The 25403-nt window shown below is 32.3% G+C and overlaps 1 protein-coding gene across 1 annotated transcript; it reads left to right on the top strand.

Annotated features, from left to right (window-relative positions):
- The first annotated feature begins 526 nt into the window (after nucleotides 1-526).
- LOC124366059 (1,5-anhydro-D-fructose reductase-like) lies at nucleotides 527-24151 on the top strand. Its single transcript, XM_046822269.1, has 7 exons — nucleotides 527-609; nucleotides 12842-12956; nucleotides 15646-15816; nucleotides 20842-21039; nucleotides 21202-21458; nucleotides 22762-22921; nucleotides 23966-24151. Exons 1-7 carry the CDS (start codon nucleotides 542-544, stop codon nucleotides 24101-24103), a joined length of 1107 nt encoding a protein of 368 aa, XP_046678225.1. The 5' UTR covers nucleotides 527-541; the 3' UTR covers nucleotides 24104-24151.
- The last annotated feature ends 1252 nt before the right edge of the window (nucleotides 24152-25403 follow it).

Raw genomic sequence — 25403 nt, 5'->3', positions numbered from 1 at the left:
TGCTGTGTGACGGTGAAATTCAAATATTTAGGGTTTTGAAAAACATTTTAATTATATGTGCAGTGGCGTATACTTTGTAAATAAAACATTTATAAATTTTGTATATATATATATATATATATATATTTGATTGTGATTTATTTCAAAGTTCCAACATAAAATGTTATTTATAGTCAAAATTAGACTATTAGGCACTTGATTATTTTTAATTAACATGTTCCTGGGGGGGGGGGGGGAGGACAGGTCCTGTTCGTCCCCTCCCTCCCCTCGTCGGTGCTCCCTGATAGACATAACAATGTCTAAAGTTTTATAGCTTTATTCCGAATGGTTAAAAATAATATTATGCTGTCTCGGGACTTAATGAAAATTCTATATATAAATAATTTATTAAAGTAAGAACTAAGTTCCAGGATCTTTAATCTATAACAATTAGACAAAAGCAAATACAAAATAACAGAAGCAGAGAGTAAATTAGCCGTTGTGGTGCAACTGAGGCTGTATTAACAGAGATCTAAGAATAGTGAACTAAACAGTTTTATTTATGACCGTATTCCAGCTTCCAGACAGTCTCAGTAGTGAACCAATCTTACAGTGTCTTGTAGTGCTGATGTAAGTAGGCTACCGCTACCAGTATCTCATTTAGTACTTGAAAGTTTCATGAAAATTGGCCGAGTTGTATTTAATTTTTTTATTAATTAAAAAATCAAATAGTAGTAATTGGTCATTTTTAAACAACCAGTATTATTTTAGTATCTCCATCACTTGACACTCTAAATTAGATAGTTTTTTTTTAAATACTTTAATAGAATTCTATCCGTAGTAATAGTTTGAATAATAAACTTAATGATAAATTTTATTTACTTGATTTCAAGAAAGATGTCAGTTATTACTTTGTTCAAAAATCTGTGCTAATCTGTGCTGTGATTTTTGCTGTATAAACCTTACTCTGAATCTTCTGAAAGTTGGGTTTAATGTGGGCAAGGCACTGATTATTTACACCTTTCGATTATAATGAATTAGATCATTATACCTGAATGAATTGTAATAATTATAATCAATGAATGAGAAAGAAGTACACCAAAACAAATATTTACATTGATGTCATAGATTGATCGGTTTAAATAATGAGTAAAATCTAAAAATAAAATAGAATGAATATGTTAATTTAAATGTATAAATTGATATCAATAATTTTATTTATAGCAAGTAATAAGTGTAATTATGTGTAAATAAGTTAAATAAATTAAAATATTGTCATGTTGCCATTCAAATTGGAAAATATTCGTTGATCTTAGTTTCTAAAACAAGTCGATAAAAGTTTCTAACGTTAAATGAACTAACATGCTCATATAAATATGTATTTTAAATTTTCAATGGATAAATATGTTCAAAGTTATTAAAGGTATGTCCAGACCAGACTAATATCATACCTCTGCTGAGAAACATCAAAGTAAAGTGAAATCACTCACGAGTTTGAACTTTGTACTTTACCTAACTTGCAAAGTTTGGTGAACCTGCATTGATTAGTTCCTTGCCAGCAGTGTTCTCTTTCTAACTTACTGTAGAGACTGTATCACATTTTGATTTTGAAAACAAATTGTTAGGGTATTATATTGTTCAAAATTTGTAAAAAACTAAGGAAAAATTACAAAACCTACTAATTTTTGGCAAGTTATTTACAACCCATATGCAGATTTATTGGGATGTTTCAGATTATATGAAATTACGAAAGTCCAGCAAAATGCAAGAAGGTGAAGACAATACATTGAACAAGTTGTTTCTGCATTATAAAATGATAGTTTATTATTAGTTCAATCCTGTGGGTCATATGATAAAAGAACACTATTGCAAAGATTTATGTTGGTTCGTCTTAAGAAGTTCAAATTTATCAAAAGTGGGAACTGGAAATTGCTCAAGCAAAAACTTGTACAACAAATATTTCCTGACCTTGAGATTTCAAAGGTCAACAGCTCCTTCTCCTCCTAATATATCCTCTAGATACCATATTTGGATCACCTCTAGATACCTCTTCCCCACCCAAATCAATTGAAAAGATGCAGGTTTCAACAAGATGTTTAAGATATTCAATAAAATATAATGTAAACACAACTCCTTTTTTGTGTTTCCAACAATTAAGTGACTAGTGTCTGCTATTAGAATGGAACTACTTTGAAGTATTCTCAAAGCTGTCAGTACCCAAACTGAACAAATATCCAAGTATTCTCAAAGTTGTAAATATATGATGTTATCCAGTCCAGACACCTTTTGAATAACGCATGTGATCAAATAATGTAATTATGGGCATGTTTTCAGGACCATATATACAATATATAAACTAAAGTGGTCAGCAACCCTCCCACATGCAGAGTTTTAATTCTTAAAGTAGGTCATAGTTTAAGATCAATAACTTATACAGATAAAGGACTTAGCTTTGTGCGTGGTCTTTGAGGGGTTACCAATAGGAAGGATAGTTGAGTGGGGGAGGGGTAGCAATGTTGGGTGACATCTGATAAAAAATGAATTATATTCCAGTCACGGCCAGATTTGGTATTTTGTACGGCTGCGAAGTTCTGCAAAGTGAATGATTTTGTTTTCTTAATAATATAGTTTCTTTTTATATAAAAAAAACACATAATACTTATTTCTCTCAACAAGCTTTACCAGGGTGGGATATAAAAGGATAGCTTATAGTGACTTTGTCGGTATAGTAAATTTATATACCTCCAAAGAGCTTATTTTTGTGAATGTCAAGTTAATTGCAGCGTCTCAAATTTATGACACTGTCGCAAACTTAAAACTCCTGGAATTGGAGTTTACATCCCTCTGGAGAGATAAAAAGTCAGTGACAAAGACATTAAAAACAAATTCTTTCCATCGTTTTGGCAACATCAGACTATACAACAGCTTAGTTTGTTTACCCAGCAGCTACGTGTGTGTAATTTCAAATTCTAAGAGTCAAGTCTGTGACAGAGTTTTTAGACAGTGCACAAAGCAGGAAGGTGAAATGGAGCTAAACTCAACAGCCAGAAGGTGAATTTTGAGTTTAGCTCCAGTTCACCTTTCTTTTATTGCAGTGTCTGTATCTGAAGCTGTCTCAGTTAATTTTACGACGGTTTGCACAATACTTAACCGTAAAAAGTCATAAAGGAAAATTAGAAAATGTTAAGTTAAGATCACTGAGTATAAACAAGCAGTGAATAGCTTGGCAATTATTATACAGGGTGTCCCGTAACTCTCTGGACAAAGGTATATATTGCTCAGGTCAAGACAAACATATTTCACCATATGAACATGAGTCTCAGATGCTTAGTTTTCCCATCTGTCTGTCTGTGTTTTTTATTAAAAAATTAATATCTCAAAAACAATAATTAAATTATATCAAATTTGGCTCAAATTGAATAGTAAATAACTGATTTAGAGTAGATTTACTGTGACAAACATGGCCCACATTTAGAGCTGACATTTATTTAGTTTTTGTATTGTTGGATAATGTCTTGTCACAGTAAATTTGCTCTAACTAAATTTTTTATTATTCGATGTAAATAATGTTGGTGTCATTAGATGTGTGGCAATATCCTCTAAAATCTGTTATTCACGTAATTGAGAAAAACTGCTGGTTTTTAAGTTATTCAAAGTTTAAAAGTTTTTTTGGCCACCATTTTGAAAATACTAAAGATAACTTCATGATATTTTTTAAGTAACTGGCCTTGTTATCATAAACATTTGAGCGAAATTTGGTATAACTGAACTTGTTTTTTAAAATATGATTTTTGTATAAAAAAAAAACGTTCACACAGACAGATGGGAAACTAAGCATCGAAGACCCATGTTCATATGGTGAAATATTATGTCTTGACCTGAGCAATAGTTTTATACTTTTGTCCAGAGAGTTATGGGACACCCTAATAGTTTATATAGTTTGCAATGGTTTCCCAGATAATTGTAATGCCTGCTTGTGTTGGTTGTCAATATCTTTGCAGACTCTCCCCCCCCTCCTCCCTCCTTCCTTCCCTCCCTCTCCCCAGCCCTCTCACAGTATCATAAACTAAAGTGTTGAACAAAGCCAACAAACAAATATGTGCTGAACTCTTATAAAGCTTTATGAATTAGAATATTCTATTCACGCAAGCCTACTCTGAAAGAACTTTATGTAAATTCCTTGCCAACAAAAGTTCTTCTCTGTTGTAAACTGCTGAATTCCAGACGAGGCTGAAGGTGCTTTAATTAATTAAAGCATCAGCATTACCAAAACTTGCCCTAGATTGCTCAACTTGGGTTACTGTTATGGAACAATTCCTGGGCAACAGTTAGTCTTTTGTTTATTAAACTACTTCCTCCCTTTGTAGACAGTTCAATGGAGTTTTTATAGCAGCATTGAATTCACTTAGCTGTCATTTTCATTTTTATTATCATATGCAGCAATTGAATGCAAATTATAGGAATGTTTCTAAACCTCATTCCCATTGTTTAGAACTTCTATAGAACTTAAAAATTTTAAGTGCCATTAAAATTTGTGATTTTCTTATGGCAGATTTTAAAATCGCCCTTCCTCTAAATTAGGAATACCCGCATAACTATAAAAAGATCAATTCGAAACAATTTTAAAGAGGTAAAATCAATAAAATTAATTCTAGTCCACCCTCTTTATTTTATTGCTTTTAGTACCCATTCCATTCTTTTAGTTCAAAATTTTTTATTTGTTAACAAGTAAACTCCATTAACTGGCAGCTATTTATGTTTCGTATATAAGACAAATAGAAAAAATTAGAGATGAAAAGATCAGTGGTTTAAAAATGGTAATTCGTAATTAATTCAAAATTTATAAATTTTAAATAGCCTTTGTAATTTAATTTTCTTTAAACTAAAAAAATTGTATTTACAATGGGTTATTCATTGATTTACAGTTAAATTTGAAATAAATCATTCCTTTTAAGCTTTCTGAGTTGCTCAAAATCCTTTAACGCCGGAGAAAAAAAGGAGAATTTGATTCAAGAAAACAATCTTGAATCAATCATGATTATTTTAGTTATGGTTATAAATATATTTATATTTTATAGTATATGTTATACACTACTAAGGTCTGGTATAATTTAAACAAATATGGTATTGTAAAAATTTATTTTTTGTATAGAAACATTTAATCACTCTAGTACCAGCACAAAATATCAGGTAGCAAATAAAAATCCAAATGAAACTCAATTTAACAAGACACCAACTAACTAAAGTTTTAATGAGACAAGTAGGGTTTCTTTAGTTGTCACTAAACTTAGACGATTATTTCGATTGCTTTGTTTTAACGAGAATTTATTTCCTTTATAGCAGACAGTGGAAATGGTTAAAGAATTAGAAGAACAGTTTACTTGATTTAATAAATCAAACAACTGGTCATTACCCGTAATACAGATTTAATTAAAAATGAATATATGCCAGTCAAATACTAAAAATAATCATTATTCATAATATTATGCAACTATAGGCCCGCCCGTAATAGATATTTTAATAATATATTTTATTAATCAGCTATCTCTTACATGGTCCTAATTTGATGTAATTCTTCTTTTGCTATTAAATTCAGACAGACAGTTTCTTTATTTTCACGGCCTTATAGATTATTAGTTTGTCAACTGGTACTACAGAAATGAATTAACCCTATTCGACACCAATCTACTTATGTAAGTTTGCTTAAAACGACAATACGTATTTCATTCAAAATGCAAAGTTTCCTGATCAATTATCACAATTGATCAGGAAACAATTATCTAGTACTTGCTCCGCCGGGTTCGACTCCCGGCGGAGCAAGTACTTTTTGCGATTCAGTGTTTATTGAAATTAAATAAGGCAATAGCCATTTATACAATTTAATGTACATATATATATATATATATATATATATATATATATATATATATATATATATATATATATATATATATATATATATATATATATATATATAGACGTATCCTTAATTTATTGTAACAGTATAAGAATCATAGGCTTTCACTTTCAACTATAACATTAAAATGTTGCCAATATATAAAAAATATACTACCGAAATCAGCAAGACTTTTCAAGAGATTCCAGTTATATATATATTTTAATAAATTTTCCTTATGTATATAAGGAAAACTATGAGCATCATTCAAATGAATTTAATTTGTTACGAGGTAGGTTTCTAACATACATGCACTTATTTAAGTGGACATTGGGATTATTTTTCTGACTCACATATACATACTTAAGCCGCCAACAAAATATAGGAACTGTAAAGACCATGAAATTATTTTTGCAGTGTATGTCTTGGTTTTTAAAGTTTTACACCTAAAGAAGAGAGCGAACACTAGTTCTTGAAACTTGTATTCTATTGTTTTAATACATGGACCTAATATATTTTAATCGTGTTGAGTAATATTTTCTAATTAAGCAGCACTTATATTTTTATCAAGTCTTTAAAACATGAAATGTAAGGCAAGCTTGACTTATTAACAGCGGTACTTTTCCTGTTTATGTCTATGTAGAAATGAAGTTTCATGCACAATTATGAATAAGCTAAAATTTAAATACAGAAATTGTTTCCACAGGTACCATGGTGTTTCGTGACTTGTCCAAGCATGAAATCGATTCGGAGTTGTTAGGCTACGATACCACTCTAATCCCACAGAGGGACATGCATCATCAAACACAATATTACTTATTTAGAAAATTAAAGGCCACAGATCATCATTCTCAAGATATTAAGTGGACAGTTAGGCTACGTTAGACTACTAATCCAAATCCCATAGAGGGAAAAATGCCATTACCAAACTTTTAAGTTGCCTACGTTGAAATGAAAATACATGCAAAAGTCCATAACTCAATTCATTCTCAAAATAGCCCTTTGAATTAGATGATTTACTACTGATAACACAAACCCTATACACGAGCGTTCGCAATCACATAAGCACGATATTTTAAAAGTAAAAATAAAGTTTCATGCAAAATTTAAACTCTATACTACAAATCGTCTTGATTGTGAACATTTAGGTTACGCTAGCACTCAGCCAAATCCCATAGACGAACATGCACCGTCGTCAGTATTAATGTTGCCTATTTAAAATACAGGTACAGGATAAATAAAAATTCCCTAGGTTAATTAGTTCTTGAGAACTTTAGTTTTACTATTTCTGTGGGAAAATAGACAGACGGACAGACATACAGAAGAGGAATGCCAGACCTCTTAGTAATACCAATAAATACAGAATGTTAAGTCTCTATCTCAATTCGTTCTCGAGATATACTCGGATAGACAGACAGACATAAATACAATTTTGGAAACTCTGAGTGGCTTCATTATAGCTCAGACAATAATTTATTCCTCAATGTTTAATTTGCCTTTGCAAAATAGAGGTGGGTACAAGTAACAGTCACTGATACCTGGTACCTGGTACAGATTACTTCCTAAAGTATCAGATACCAGTGATCAGAAGTATCAGTTACATGTACTTGTCTTTTACTTAACCAAGTGGTACCGTTATTAAAGAGTTCCTACAATGGTACCGGTACTGTACATTTTTCTGTTCAAAAGTATCAGATTGGACTAGTATCAGTCATTTATCAGTGATAACTAATTTATAACTTGTTACAACATAACTTGTTAATGTATTGATTCTGTTTCACGCACTTGACTTGATGAATTTTATTGTGGTTACTGATAGTTTAAAGTTTACCGTATCATCGTTCATTTGCTGATAAATGGACAGGATAAGAAGGAAGATCAATAAAATTTAGGTTTTTTCGAAACTACTGGAAAGGAGCGACCTGCAACATACCAAATTCCAACCTCTCTTACAAAGGTCCTTCAACTAACCTTAAAAACATCTGAGTCTTATAAAATTAACAAAAATATCCCTAAAACACAAGTAAGACAAAACTGTTTAGAATAAAATATTGGAGAAAATGAACAAAAGATTTCCATATTTCTAATTAATAAAATATAATTTTAAAAGGGCCAATTTATAGCTAATTCTATAGACCCCGTTTGTAATGTTACTCATTGAGCACACGCGTGTGTAACTCTTCAGGTACAGGTATAGTACTGTAAATGAAATTAAGACAGTATTGACTAGTATCAGTCCCTGATAATTGTACCATGTTACATCCAATTACCAGTATATTTTGTAACTGATACAAGGAAGTATCACTTTAGCTCTCCTCTACTGCCAAACATTATGGCGTATTCGTATGAAGGATTATCATACAGCACCGTGGAACAATCCTATGAAATATTATTATAACTTTCGAATCACTACTAAAATACAATAAAAAGTGTAGTCTAATTTAACAAATTAGTTTTGTTATGTTTAGAGAATTAATTACGGCCAGAGAAAACACAGGTAGACTTCTAAACCATCAAACAGTGTTTGGGCGAGCAACGTACCAAGAATGTTGTCAGTAATAATATAAATCAAATTTAAACAATAATTTGGAAATTCGTCATACATAATGGACAGATAAATCCCTCGATAAGATCCTCGATTTTTTGAGGAGTTTGAATTTTGCCGTATCGTAAAAATAAGAGCAGAACTACATGCAGTACATTTTCAGTGAACACAAAAAGTACGACGTGGTAATGTCAACTAATAGTGGACATTAGTGGAACAATCGACACGAAAAAGCTCAAGGTCGAAGCGTCTTGCATCTTCAACTCTACCGAATTCTACACAATGAATGATATGAAACATTAGTTTTATTGGCAATCAGTGAATGAAACATGAAAGAAGTTTAAATATATAAGATGATTTAGGCTCAAAGATCTATCGTTTAGGTTAAGATGAGTTAATAGAAAATAGTTCATCAATGATAAAGTTTAAATTTAGAATAATCAATATTAAGCAATAACATTTGTATTCAACAAACAGCCCAAGTTTATTGAGCATTCCTAACACGTTATTAAATTTTTGACTATGAAATAGTTTAATCTGATCCTGGTTTCTGGCACTAGAAAACACTATTTTAATAGTGAACATCATCTAAATAGTATACTTCTTCTTATACGACATTCTAATGCAGGAAAACGAATATTAATGAACTTGGAGGGTTGTGTTGAAAAAATAAACAATTCGCGTTATTAAAGATAAAATTGAATAAATGTGTTTATCCCACAATTATAACTAACACTCAAATTCCGGGATAATTGGAGTGAGATCGAAAATTATGGACTCGTTAAAATTATAAACTAAATCTTCTAGTTTACTCGTATGTGGTACCAATAATATGAACTAATTTGTCGAATTTTACCTCAATGTTGACTGTAATGCTTGTTCATTTTACAATAATAACCTAGTGACTACACATTGAGAAAATGCATACATTTATGTTGATGTGTTATGTCCCTTCACAATGAATACGTTGTTACATACAATATATTATTATTGATAACTTATTCTAGAGCTTTCTTATGGGAATATAACACTTCCACTAAAAATATAATTTAATTCTCGCTTAAGAGGTATCTACGTTTTTAGTGTTTAAAAGCTGAAAGAGGTTTGTTGGATTTGGAATTTGAATTCTACATTTCACGTAAAGCCTTTACACAAGTATTATCATATAACCAATGTTTCTTAAAATATAAATTAATCATGTTATATTTTAGAGAAAATAAAACATTTAAATCAATCTTAATCTTTAAGAACAGAGTAACACGAGGAAGCTATCAGGATAGCCATGGGCTCTACAGCTTGACACAAAGTGGCGTCATCTATCAAACTACATTTTACGCACAATGGGTACGTGCCAAACTTACATAATAAATCCTGCAAACTGTTTCCATACTCAAAGGCGCCCAGTTGAACTTTGGACATTACACAGGCAAATGGCTTCTCAAGGCATCTTTGCCCTTCCATTCCCTTGGCAGGATGATTTAAGAAACTTCATGTGCATGTGTACTCAATCATACACCCGAACATACACACATGCACGCAGATATTTGTACTCTTAATCCCTTTCCTTCTAAGTTTTAAAAGTATGACGATTAAATAGGGCAATTATGTGGTTGATGTTACAGGAAAAAAATATTTGATAATTGATTAAATAGATAATTTTAAATTATAGCACTCTTTGTATAGTATACATTATTGTTTTGATATTTCTTTGACGTACGAATGTTCTAGTTCCAAGGATCCCAATAAATTCAATTATAATGTTTATACGAATTATTTTTGAAGTTTGGATATATTTCACTTAAGCGTGTAACAGTCTTAGCTGACGTTGTACGGACCTACACGTGTCACTATGCAACATGTTGTAAAATGTCACATGGTTATACTCAGTATTTTTATAAATTTATTTATTCAGGTTAATTTTTTCTTGTTGCTACAGTGGTAGTCACCACAATAAAACTCGATGTTCCTTGTAAAAGTTTTAGTCAACAAGTCTATTCGTTTTCAAAATATCGTGTGAACAGACAGACAGTAAACATTAAGTTTTACAGCTCCTCAAATGATAGGCTTCGCTAACGCTCAGCCAAAAATGTTAGTACCATTTTAACGATTTAATTGCTTGTCAATTAAAAAAATTAATTCATTATAAGAACTTGGCATTGTTTATTATTGATATGGTTTTGTTTAATTTAATTATGTTTAACACTATGTTAAGAATGTGACGTATTTCAAATGATTTATCACTTAATGAAATTACATTTGCTATAAATAAAGACCTCTGTCACTCCTTAGCCATCTTTCATATACATACTGTAAGGATGTTGTATCCCAATTTTTAACCATTTTTCTGTAAGTCCGTTTAGATGATATCCTTTTGTCTACAAATTTATATTTGACTAAAGTGCTAAAAAGTTATAAAACCCCAACCACACACTGCTAATTGGACAACCTTAAATTAACAGCATGCTATTTTTAGCGTGTACGTCATAAGCGTTATTGGCTACCACAATACTTAATTTAATAGCTTACGACACTTTAGATAGTGCCCTTTAGAGCCTATGTGTTAAGTTTCCAATTTATATATCGCGTGTTTCTTGTCCACCATGATTGACTTCAACAATATCTTCATTCACCAAACTCCTGCCATAAAATCGTGGTTGAGTCCACATTCCGATTGTAGGCCCTAATTATTTTCAAAACAGTTACACAATGCTGAATGCCTAACAACGCATTTGGTAAAATTTAAAATTTGTGAACCATCCTTATCAATAAATATCCTTATAAAAAATAACACATACCATAACTACTGAACCACAATCAAAATAGAAAATAAAAGAAATATAGCAGCACTCCAAATAGGCAAAGGAAAAAAAGAAGAAATAGCAACGTTCTGTCTCTAACGTCTTCACCATGTGCTTTCATGATAGTTCCGTAGTTGACCGCCAGAGTGTAGCAGCAATTAAACAGCATCACTGTGGAATAATTGAAGTAGTTGAAGTAAACACTACTACAGGCCAATGTGTGTATCATCAAGCGACATGTAAACATACATACAGTAGTCCTTGTACGCGAGAATGCGTTGTGATGTTTTTCTGTCAACCAGTGCCGCAACGTGTTATTTCAGCAACTGTTGCTGATTAACCGTTACAAAGGGCTCGTCCATCTATTTACTGAGCAATGTTGTTTTAACAACGTTTTCCATTGGCTGTTGCATACAGAACATTATTGTTGTATAATACATTAGCCTACTATAACAAGAACCACTATTAACTATCGCACTTAGCATCATAATGAGTTTAAACTTTGTCATTAAATTTGCTTAGTCTGTTTATACTATGATGTATTTTTAGATAATTATGAGTATAATTAAGAACAAAATTTCAAAAATTAATCTTACATTATTCATAAAATTTCTTTACCAATAAAAATTGCAAAACATCTCTGAACTGTGGTTTTATTATATGAATGATTAATTGTTTATATAATTTTATAGTTTAGAATTAAGTATGTAAATTATAACGGGGTTGCAGTACATATTAGAATAATTAAATGGTTAATTTTTAGAAATAAAACAAAAATTAATTTAGTTTTTTTAATTGTATAAGAATAAACTTTATATACACATAATTACTTTACACAACTACATAACACACATAAACATCAAGATTCTTTATTTCCAAAGTAGGCTACATTACAATCATTTGTTAACATAAAAATACATCACAAAAGTAGATAAAAGTACAATGGATGGCACCTCTGAGCTAATAGCTGAGTTGAGGTTGCCATACTAATTAATTAAAGGCAGACATACTCAAATTGAACAACTTATTTTCTATACTAAATATAAATCACACTAGGGCTTTCTAAAACTTAAAAAAACAAGCTACTGTTGACGAGCTGTAGACAGATTTCCTGCAATGAAATAAAAATGGTCACACTACAGCTCTGTTGCTGAAATAACAGCTAAGTTTCGGGGCTGCCGTTTTTTTTATTATTTCAACTCAAGCTTACCGTTGCCGGGAACGAAACGAAGGAATAATTGTTCGTTGTCATCCTGTTGCAAAAATAACAGGGAGTTCCTCGCAACACTTTGCGGGGATAACTGTTGCCATGCGGAAACACTTTTGTTTATCCTGTTATGTTAAAATAACGCCCATCACTAAACCGTCGTGTCGTTTAGCGAAGCAGCTGTTTGCCACTTAATAACACGGTCGTGGCAGTTAAGGGATTAAACAAAATTCAGACTTACGATCAAAAATGCCGTAAAATGCATTTCTCAATGAAACAAGTACAAGCCTACATAAAAGTATTATGAAATTTAGAATGGAATGCAAGTTTGTATCTAATCTGTGATAGTGTGTTACTCATACTACTTATCTAAGCGGGAGTGTATAGATATACAGGTTTGTGTTTTGCTTTGACAGTTACTCGCCGGTGTTCTCTCGCCAAGCAATCATGGCCCTCAAGCTGAGCCCACGATCAGTCATCACCTCGAATTCTGGGATGAAAATGCCTGTTTTGGGACTTGGGACATTGGTGGTGAGTTTGGTGTCTGTTACTCTTAGTTTTAGAAATTTAATACAGTAACTGGAAGAAATAAATTTGTTCTGTGTACACAAATGTTATTTATACTATAATACATATATTTTGTGTTAAACTGTTTTAATTTTGTGTGTTTATTTTAGAACTACTAAAATTTAAACAGCTGATTGTTGTGACCCACTAACAGGACTGTCACAAATAACAGTTGATAAATATTGTTTAGTACTCAGTTTTTTAGGTAGCTTTTGTATACCTCAGCCTATTACTGTCGTCCTCATGGCAGCACTTAAAGATTATGCATAACTTCACCGAACATGACACCCAGAGCCAAAAAAGACGCCTTGTTCATGTATACGGCAGACAACCCGTTCGCTATGTATGCTGGACCGAAAAACCTAACTTCTTCGTTTTAACGACAATCCCCATATTTCGACACACAAAGAATTAGGAAAAATAATTTTGAATACACGAAAATACTCCAAAACAGCCATTTTGCGAATATGAGTAATTTTTTTAAGATTTATAAATCTAAAGGCAGGTCAAGCCGTACCTAATTTTAAACGTTTCTACTCATCGACCATTTTGGAAAACAAGTTTTAATTTATTTTGCTTCTTGTATACAGGGTGGTCCAAAATGTCAAAGTTTACAGAATTTGTAACGCAATTTGTTTATAAGCCTATATGTAAAGCAAAAAGTGTTGTGAAATGTTTATAATATTTACTTAGCATTTTGTAATAAGCAATATGTTAGTATTTCGAACGGTTTTTGAGTTACTTATAACATATCAATCTCATAAAATTTTTTATATCACCAGGAATTGGCGATAAGAATGGTGAAACAAGATCAAACATGGTACAACATATTTACCTTCTGAGTACCTTTACTAAGTTCGTTGGCCAATCTTTAAGTGTGATCACCACCCCCCTTCCACCCGCATTGACACTGTAACACTTTATCTTTGTCCCTTTCAGACAAAGATTATCTACACCATTGCTCAAGAAGTAAACAAATATACTTAATATGTATGTTATAAAATTAGTGCATTTTGTAAGAATACAGTACTTATGCAGGATTAACATAGATATACTAAAACCCTTTTAAAATGAAGAGTAAACATTTATTTTGCAACCTGGAAATGATATCAGGAATGACATCATGGTAATTATAAATAATATGCTAAATCATCATCCAGTATAGCAGCACATAACTGATCTGTGCTTGTTAGATAACAAATCATATGATTTACGCCATTCATTTACATTATGGGACTGTTTAAACTGAAAAATTACAACTAGGTTGTTTATAAACGTGGAGAAAAAAGCTAAAACTGTTCTGTGTTACTTATGCCATTTCATAAATATTTTGTTATAAACTATTTTATTATATCGAACGGTTTTAGAGATATTGAGTTTATGTAAATCCCACTACAATAAACTAACAATATATCAGTTGTCACAAAATATGCCTACTTCTTACGACAGAACTAGAAGAACTATTATTAAATGAATTCTCTCCCAAAATAAAAAAGTAGTTTCTTTTTAACTTGATACTGTTAGATAAGTAATTAAATAGTATAAACAAAATAGAATAAATGTCACTTTTTTACCATTTAAACGAAAATACTATGTTTACTTTAAAGTTTTGAAGAAGCCAGCGTTTTGAAAATAAATCTTATAAAAAGTGAATGTATACATAATTATGTCTTTTGGTTATAAAGTTATATACAAAATAACAAGCTGTTCTCAAATTGAAAAGTGTTCAGCGAAAAAACAAAATTGTAACCCTTTTGGTAACTGTCGAGTTTTAGAAATTTTAAATATAATATTTTGAAGTATCTTTGGTCGAGAAATAATACCTGAAACATTGATAGAGAGTTCGGTGACATCTGTATTCTAATTAGAGGCAGAGAAACATTGTGGGAACATCACATTAATACATAGATGTTAGTCTTATTCACTTAATTTAAATCTATGTTATTCTCTATAGACAGAACCCATATCAACCAATTAATTGTATTGCAGTTATTGAATGATTTGATAATCCCAAATAAATATTAACTTTCGTAATAGCTGTGAAAGGTTTGAATAATAACGACCTTCACCGTAGCGTAGAGATAAGGCTGAGGCTGTTCATCACGGGTTCGATTTAGAGACATTTCTTGAGTATTTTTCCATTCAGACAATGTTAAACCACGTGCACATATACGCTCTTAATCATAACTTAAAAAAAGTATTGTATGCCTTTTTTGTGAAGTATATACTTTTTGAATATTCAAACGTCGAAGTACAAGATTAAAAATATAAAACGCGCTTGGAAGCGTGTTAATGATAACTTTCAGTTGAGACATCTTCCATAAATTCTACGACTAAACTTAAGGTCGTAAAAGTTCATGAGGTTTGGCATTGTTTGAATGGGAAATTACTCAAGAACGTTTCTCTAAATCCTCATTAGTTTAAGGCGATTTGTAAAATTTTATCGGCGTCCCCGGAAATGGAACCCATGACCTCTTGGTTAAACAGTCCCAACCTTATCTCTACGCTAAGGTGAAGGTCATTATTGTTCTTTATAGGGTTACAATCAAGATTGCCAGTAGATTCGGCACATAAAAACGCTTAGAAAATTAAAATGTAATTTACCTCCTTAAAGTCCAGTTATTTTTTTTAAATTTGAAAGCCTCTATTTCAGAACACCGATCAACAAGAACTAGAGACCGCCCTGGACGCAGCTCTGGATGCCGGCTACCGTCACTTCGACACGGCCTACGTCTACCACAACGAGGCGGCTATTGGCAAAGTTCTCAAGAAATGGTTTGACTCTGGAAGAATCAAAAGGGAAGAGTTATTCATTGTAACTAAGGTATTCAATAGACAAAATACCTACTATTATTACATTAATATTAGTCTACCTTGGCAAAACGAAACGGAGAGAAATTATTGAAAAATATTTAAAACATTCAAAAATAAATTGGATACGCAAATTTAATATAAATTCAGGTACAGTAAAACCATAAATATAACACTGCACTTAAAAATTGAACTCTTCCTCAGGTGTCCCCAAACCCTAATACAAAAGATAAATATGCACAAAAATCTTAAAACGAAAATTATTGGCGATGAACTCACTAAACAAACAAATATTTTGTACATCAAAGAAATAAGCACTAGCTATAGAAAAATTTTAATATAGAAACTTATATTATATTTTTGTAACGATGGTGAATATCCGAAATCCTTTCAAATCATCCATCGTCAATAACAAACGTTGAACAAAAAAAGCTGAAAAAATTCCAAAGGACATGTTTCAAACTAAAAAATAATGAATCGTAATCATAAAAGGAACTTCTTTTCGACCGCAGTAATGTATATGAACATTAAAACATAGTTTACACAAATTTTAATGTTTACACGCAACCTCAGTAATTTTGGGGAGGATACATTTTGCTTGTGTCAGAAATATTAATGATTGAATTCTAGTTTCTGAGTTTTGGTTGATTTATTTCACGTAGTTTTGGATAAAATAATGAGAATGAAACTAAGCGACGTTGAATTTTAACAGGATTATTTTATTTTGTTCTATTAAGTTTTAATTTATTGGGTACAAACATGTTTCATGGGGTTTTGTGGATTTTTTATGGATCAAATTACCATGAAAGAAAATGTATCTTCTCAGACACTTTGGCTAAATTCAAGAGGGGATTTAGATCTGCCTAGGGAAGAAATTGAAAAATTACAAATAAAACACATTGGTTTTCAATATAACTTAGTAGATTTTGCTCAACAGTGATTTCTTATTTCGTCTTCGGCTGATTAAAATGATGATTTCTGTTCAATAACTGCCAAAAACTTTGCTCTATTTCAAGTATGATACTATAATAATTGAATTGATCATTAGAAGTAACTTCCTAACATTGATCTGTTTTATACACTTATAACAAAATAAAAATAGCTAAAACAGGAACTCCGTAATCAAATGTAATATAATAATCCTGGGGAGTGACCACAATCCCCCTTCCTTCTGCATTGTACTGTAACACTTTACCTTCATGCCCTTCAGACAAAAGATATTACACAATTGCTCAAGAAATAAACAAATATAATTAATCATGGTGTTATAAAATTAATTTTTTTAATGAAAATACAACACCCATGCTTGTTTTAAACAGACTAAATAGAGATATATTACAACGGCTTAAAAAATCGACCAGTAGGATGATAAAAATTGAAGTCTATTTCGCTAGCTGGAAATGTGATCAGGAATGAAATCATAGTAATTATAAGTATGCCAACTCATAATCATCAAGAATTGCACATACCAGATTTAACTACGCTTGTTGGATGAGCAAGCATCTTTCTGGATGACTCAAGAAACAAAAATAAACTCAATGGAGAGTTTATCAGAAGGTTGCCACTTTGTCTCTCGACAAAATGTGTAATAGGTGTATTGTATTGTTCACTGTGTACACTGTGTAAGAGTATACAGCTTGTAAGTGCAAGCTCTGAGAACTCATGTGTCTATATGTCGATCTACTCTAGTATAGTATACGATTTTAAACAACTTAAGCACGTTAGTGTTGGTATGAATTGTAGGTGGTGCAATAAAGTTTGGGCGTGGAAACTATTGTTTTAATGTTAAATTCATAGCCCCTTATATAGCCTATGCCCTAGTAAAGAAAAAGTTACATTTTTATCATACCACAAAGAAATACATACATTTAGAAGGACATATAGGTAATGCTGTAATTGAGGTCCAAATAAAAAATGGCTGAAGATAAAAAAATGAATTTTATAATAACTTTAGGGAGTGAATTGTTTTTATTTATAAACAATTTTTTCTTTACTTCTGGTCTATGTTATACTCCAAAGATTCAACATTTTTGTATTCAAATATACTGTTGAAAACGACCGTGTTTTTCAATTTTAAATCAAACAATTCAGTTTGAGAGAAAATGTAACACATAGGTCTCATTGAACACAGTCATCCATCCTACGGCTGTGCCTTGGTACCACACGCGAATTCTATTTGCTGATCATAGTACTCACTTCATTGAGGCGTTTTGGAAAGCTAATATGCTGAAGGAAGGGTACCCTAACAAAGTTGCTTGATCCTTAATATTTCCCTCAATTTTGCTTAGTTTTCGTTCCTTCAATATTTGTTCCAATATTTGTTCAATATATTTCTAAATAAAAGAAATAGTAAACAGGTTTGAGGAATATGCCAATGAATATTTATTGTTATTTTTCAAGGAGAGACCATCCTTATCCTGCCAGTATTCATGGCCATTGGCTTGTTTGAGGCATAAATCAAACAAAATAAGGGGTAGAGGTTTGAATTAAGTTAATCTAATTTTTACACGAACATACTTTTTCCTTAGCCTAGTGATAAAGTTGCGGATCTCTACACAAGATTCGATTCACGTTAAGATCAATAACATTTTGCAAATAGGTTTGGACTGTTTATACTTAAGACGTTCCAAGTACTCAATTAAACGTCTTTGGCGTTAAAAGAACCCCCTCCAAACAATACTATTTAATAATTCTTGATCAGGTATAAAAATAAGGCTGAAAATATCTAAATAGACTACCAACAATGTGAAAGTGGATTAGTAAATGTTGTTATCTAGTGGATAGTGAAACTGCAAGTAATGCTGTCAGAATGTCAATGACACTTGTTTAGGACACGTGTTGAAACACATACATACGATTTGTCAACTATAAATCAACTGCATTTCCAGAGCGGTAAATGATCACATCTGCAGCATGCACTCAATCACACATATTACAATATCTCATAGACTGTCTAGCTTTGAATTATTGTTGTGTCTGGTATAGATATGTTGTTTATGAGTGGTATACAGTTTATATATAATGTATATGTAAGCGGTTCATTGTACATTTTTGTATAACAAGCACAACAGTTACACTTTAAAAAAATATAAGCGTAAGAACACATGCGAATGGGTATAAAATATATAAATATATATGTCAGCAGATTTCCAGCCAATCTGAAGATCGTATACAACGCAGTAATCTAATTACTCCAATTACTGAACTATTCTGTTTCCGGAGAATTTAAACTGAAAAATCTCTAGAATACAAATAGTAAATGTTAATAAAAAGTTACTGGAACAATTTAGCATTTGACAACACCGTAAGAAATTAGAAAAAACATAGTTCGTATAGTTCTCAATTGATTTGAAACGGGTCTATATTTTTATTTGGTGGTTTTTGAACGTAACCGTTTCAAAATTGAACATATATTTACTGTTCTCAAAATAATGATCTTGAACAAACTCTGACACAAGTTATTATAATGGAAACATGAATTTTCGGACTCTGCCTAGCACTACGTTTCAAGGTCTGCACTCTGATCTCTTCCTCAAGTGAATAACTAGCCTAAAACATGTATACACGTTATTACATACGCTGACAAAAACAGTAAACAAAATATGACAAAGCGCTTTAACAGCACCCTAACAAAACAAAATTTGAAACTTCAACCACCTAGAGTTTGCAGAAAAATAATTGATAAATTAGAAGTTTACACATAAATGTTGAGTAAATATAATTTATTGTTATGTAAGTAATAAGCCTATACTTGCTGTAAAGTTGTATTTCTGCATATTAGCCAATTCTTGAGTAATGTAGACTAATTTTTAGTAAAACACTAGAAATGAATGTGTTGAAAAATCAAGGTAAATGTATGCTCAAAGGTACTTTTTATTGCTACTTTTTAATCCATTCCCAGTACATAGATGGAAGACGTAGTGTCCGACTTCGGATCCGAGTTGCAAATATAGCGCAGGTTCAAATCTGTCTGTGACCATAGCATTTTTATCGCCACTGCCATCCAACTTTGCACTATGCTGCTTCTACTTCGTATTTTGTTTTGTAATAATCTTGGATAAGTTAATGACACATAAGAATAGACAGATAGAGGAGTTAAAAAAGAAACTGGCCTACTCTTAAAACAATATAGTACTAAGTATTGTGATTATTTTATGAAATTACCTGATTTTATAGTTGTATTTAATTATGCCTATATATATCCCTACATATTCATGGGTGTGTTGGTGAATATAAACCGACCAGCATTTACGTCATGGGTCTATGGTTCCGATAGGCACAAACGTTTAAAAAAATTGCTGTACGATCTAAGGTAGACTACAGAAGTTTTCAGTATAAAGGCGATTTCGAAGGACAAGGTCATTTTTAAAACATCTATACATAGGTTTATATATTATGGATTGTAAAACAAGATTTCTAATGAATAAATAAAAAAAAAATTGTAATACTTCAGTATTGTACCCATTTTATACAGGTGTAGTGGATCAGCTCCATCTGAATTCGAACGATAATCTCACCGAAACCTTCACCATCCGTCACGTTAATAAACGATACGTTGTGTTTCCTTAGTTCTAAGGTTACATGGCCTGTGTCATAACTAACTTCAAAGTCTTCCACTTCACACATTGCTTACACAATGAATTATCCTCTTGAAATATATCGGCTATGGAAAACCATCTTCAGTCAACAGAGTTTAAATCGAAACAGTTGTGTACGCAATGGTTGAACGCGGTGTGAATTGTAAGACTTTGATTTGAGTTGTTTTCTGTCTACGTAGCTTGCAGTAGTATTTCTCTTTGTTATTTGACCATAAATGATTTGTCATGCTTATATATCTTCGTCTCCAATACCCATTCCTTATCATTCTTTAACATTTTACAGCCAGAAACAGTTTTGATTATTAATAGTCATTAGGAAGCCCATGCGTTACTGAAGTATAGAAAAGATAGATGATGTCAATATTTCTGCTAACTCATTGCAGTGTTGAAAGCATTACAATGATCAGAGCTGTTTCCTAATTGTTGTTTGTCTTCTTCAGCTCTGGCGGACTGGGATGCACGAGAAGTATGTAGAGGAATCTCTGACCCGTCAGTTGGCAGACCTTCAGCTAACGTATGTAGACCTGTACCTGATCCACAGCCCTGTTGGATTCGTACACGGTGACGATCTCTTCCCAAAGGACGAGGAAGGGAACATGAAACTAGACATGACGACTGACCTCGAAGCTGTGTGGAAGGTAACAGATAAACAAATATAATGCTAAAGCGACAAATATCAAATACAACGCACAATAGGAAATAAAGAAAGGTGATACTTTTAATTTTAACTGGCATAATCAAATATTGGAAGTAAGTACATTTGAAGTGTTTATTGATAACTTATTTATGGACGATACCAGGCCATGGAACGACAAGTGGACGCTGGCCGAACAAAGTTTATTGGAGTGTCAACCTTCAACATCGAGCAGCTGGAGCGGATAAGGAAGATTGCCCGTATCATGCCCTCCACCAACCAGATAGAGTGTCACCTGTATCTCCAGGAGAAGGAGCTGAGAGAGTGGGCCTGGTCGCATGGATCCACTGTCACAGCGTTCTCTCCCTTTGGTTCCCCAGGGATCATCAGCATGTTGCAGCAACATGGGATCGCAACTGAGAAGTGAGTATCACTCGTCAAACATATCCACGGTCACAGCGTTCTCTCCCTCTGGTTCCCCAGGGACCATCAGCATGTTGCAGGAACATGGTAACGCAACTGAGAAGTAAGTATCACTCCTCAAACATATCCACGGTCACAGCGTTCTCTCCCTCTGGTTCCCCAGGGACCATCAGCATGTTGCAGGAACATGGTAACGCAACTGAGAAGTAAGTATCACTCGTCAAACATATCCACGGTCACAGCGTTCTCTCCCTTTGGTTCCCCAGGGATCATCAGCATGTTGCAGCAACATGGTATCGCAACTGAGTATCATTCATTAAACAGAAGTGTGTTATGAAGCAGATCCAACGTCACAGCGACCTCTCCCTTTGGTTCCCCAGGGATCATCAGCATGTTGCAGCAACATGGTATCGCAACTGAGTATCATTCATTAAACAGAAGTGTGTTATGAAGCAGATCCAACGTCACAGCGACCTCTCCCTTTGGTTCCCCAGGGATCATCATCATGTTGCAGCAACATAGTATCGTAACTTAGAGGTGAGTATGACTCATCAAACAGAAGTGTGTCGTGAAGCAGATCCACTATCACAGCATTCTCTCTCTTTGGTTCCCTAGTGATCATCATGCATGTTGCAACAAAAATTGAGCAGCAACATTATACAGTATCTTTTCCTGGCCTTCAATGAGCTCTTGAGCGTTAGTGTCACTGGTGATAATCTTTGTCGTTGTGATAATCTTCACATAGAAATGCCATCTTGGTTTTGTCTAAAATGGTCAAAGGTGTCTGGTCTTTAAAAGAACTGTCACTGGGCAACACGAATGTTAAAATGTACAAAAGGATTCCTAATATCAGTGATGGAGGTCACCATCTCAACAGCTTGTCACATCTCATCACATCAGGACTGGAAGCTTGGGAAATCCTACAGGAACATCATCAGTTGGATGAGAAATATTTCTAAGCATGCTAGGAATAGGCATTGGAAGGAAGCCCCATTTCCGCATATCAAACAATTGCGTCAAGCTTGTGTGATTTGTAATCTCGAGTATGATCAAGCATCTTAATATTAATGATGAGGCGTTCCTAAGTATTCTAGCAGCCATTAATGATTTCTTATACAGAGAAAAAGTTAAGCAAATGGATTACCTGTCACAGTCCACAGTGTTCCCACAATTTTAAAGAAGAACCATCATTGAATTAGATATGTTGCTTGGACATTTAATTGGTTGTAAAGATTGAGTCTTAAAGCATCTTGTAGCATTTTAGAGCATTTCAAATACTGTTTACAAAAGTAATATGTTGCAGGCAAATTACTCTGAATCCACTCAAGAACCCGAGTGTGGTCCGGATTGCTGAGTCTCACAAGAGGACTCCAGGCCAAGTGTTGCTGAGGCACCTGCTGCAGCTTGGAGTCAGCGCCATCCCGAAAAGCAGTAACCCTGAGAGAATTCGCCAGAACTTCCAGGTGAAATGCCTTTAATAACGGATTTGTTATTGGCCAATCCAAGCCGTTTGTTTAATCCACTTTAATTTGAGATTCATACAACCCTAGATATCTCGAGAGTAAGTGCCTCGTCCCATCTCCTTCCACATTCCCTTTTCTAAATCAAACAAAGAGTCCCTTAATAAATTTAATTTTAAATTTTCAATCACATAGTGTTTTAATATTTGCTTTATGTTGTCTGTTCTGTATTTAAGAATTATAAAGGTTTGAGCAAGCAACATTATAGAAAAACGACGAAATAAATAATTTTTTAAAACGTCACACTTTATTTTCGTCAAATAAGAAATATTTTTAAACTTCATAATTTAGCAATTAAAAATGTATTTAAATACAAATTTCATTAACAAATGTATTTTAAAAGCTATTTAGAAATGATATCTAATATCATAATCAGTCAACACGATTTCCAGAATGTTCATTTTACCTATGTAGATGAGTTTTATAAATAATTCCTAATTTGTGTCTAATAAGCTGGAAAATAACTGCTTATTCAGAATTTGCCACATATCCTATTCGATAATATTTTCCGTATAATAATAGTAGATATACTGTTACTACTGGGATTATATTAGTAATTAAACACTACGACTCATGATAAGAATCCAAACATTTTTATTTCCCTCGCTCACCTTTGTATTTTTTAATCTGAATGGAAAAGTTATTAAATTTTATCAAACAAAAGGATGCAATTTACTCCGTACCCCTCAGATTAATAAATAATGTTGCTACAATAATTCTGTTGGTAAATAGATGTATTGCATTTATCCAATGTTATAAAGCAGTATTTTTAGTAAATGTCTTACTTTGTTACAATTATTTACTAAAAACAGATTCATAATTTATACCCGTTAAACCAGTGCACTCCTAAATAGCCGCGCTCAGGGATATGTTTTGTTTGCCTCTAAAAGGAAACTACAAAGAACATTTTGAAAAGGTAAATAAAAGCAACCGATTTTAATATAAGTTTGTTATTGTTTATTTATTTATAAATTATATATGTTTCAGGTATTCGATTTTGAGCTGAGTGAAAAAGAAATGGCTGAGCTGAATGCATTAGACAAAGGGGAAGACGGAAGGAAGTTTGGAATTTCAGATATGATGAAAGGATGTGAAAGACATCCTGAATATCCTTTTAAATCTTAATTAAGCTATTAAATTGTGTGTTTATTAAAGAAACTATGACTTAAAAAATACGTAATTTCTTTAGTTAATTCTAAGCCCCATTTATAAATATCGTAGTACAAAAATCTAGATTATGTTTAAAGTATTTTTATACAAATGATATTTAAAAAGAATTTAAAATCCTTTTTGTCTGAATGATTGAGTTTAGTAAAAATATTTCTAAAGATTAATAATAAAAAACTTTACTATGGAGAGCCATTATACACAATATTACGTCATAATCGTTCTACATTATTATACCAAACATTTATTCACTGTCAAAAAAACTTGGCTATATCTATTTCCACCTATTTCGCACTGGTTAGAGTTAAGTTTTGGTGTTTTAAACATCCCAGCCATAAAAACGTCAGCTAGGTGAATTGCTTGCTGTTGACAATAGAATGGGTTCCAGACTAAGACTTAGTTATCATTTTCAGATAATAATTGTTATCATTAATGACAGCTGTGAGTTACCTGATAACATTTATTGTACCTCAAGTTGTGATAACGGATAAACATAGCACACATCCGCAGAACGAGAATTTAATCGAAAAAACTTATCTAAAGTAATAAATTAAAAAAACAAAATTATTTGTATGTTTAGGTTAAAAATATTTCTTGACTGCAATGAGTAAACAGCATAAGTTGAGTTGAATCAAGGAGTGGCCTAAAATGAGACTGTGAAGGGTTGAACTGCTTGTAGCCCCCACGCTTTCCAAACGTAGATAAGAGACGAAAATTAAACTATGAGTAATAGTCGAGACGATTAAACATCCCACCATATCATACAGTATTAGGGAATATTATTTTTGATTTGAGAAATTAGAATAAATAAATAATTAATTCTAACAGTTCATTAAATTTTTATCAATCAATTCTTTCCATACGACCTTTACCGTAGCCTAGCTGTAAGGGCGCGGTTCCGTAACAAAGATTAACGGGTTCGATTCTCGGGGAGGTCATACGGATTGACAATTCTGTTTTTACTGTTTTGTCTGAAATAGTTTAATATAATAAATTTAAATACCACTGGTATAGATAGCATGCTTATAAAAATACTAACATATTATTTAATCTCTTCTGGATTGTATTCAAAACCTATGTCAACAAAAGCAAAATCTTTCTGTAAAGTAAGTTTACCGAATGGTTAATATACCGGGGTATAGTTGGTATAGTAAGGATACTACAAATATTATGAAACGATTATAATTGAATAAATAAATAAATTTAGGACAGGAGTTGGAAGATCACAAGGTCATTTCAGAACAAGGTACAGCGCATG

Source organism: Homalodisca vitripennis, chromosome 7 (assembly GCF_021130785.1).
Source record: "Homalodisca vitripennis isolate AUS2020 chromosome 7, UT_GWSS_2.1, whole genome shotgun sequence".
Taxonomy (NCBI): Eukaryota; Metazoa; Arthropoda; class Insecta; order Hemiptera; family Cicadellidae; genus Homalodisca; species Homalodisca vitripennis.
Note: the sequence above shows the minus strand (reverse complement) of the source record. Positions and strands in the feature narration are given on the sequence as shown.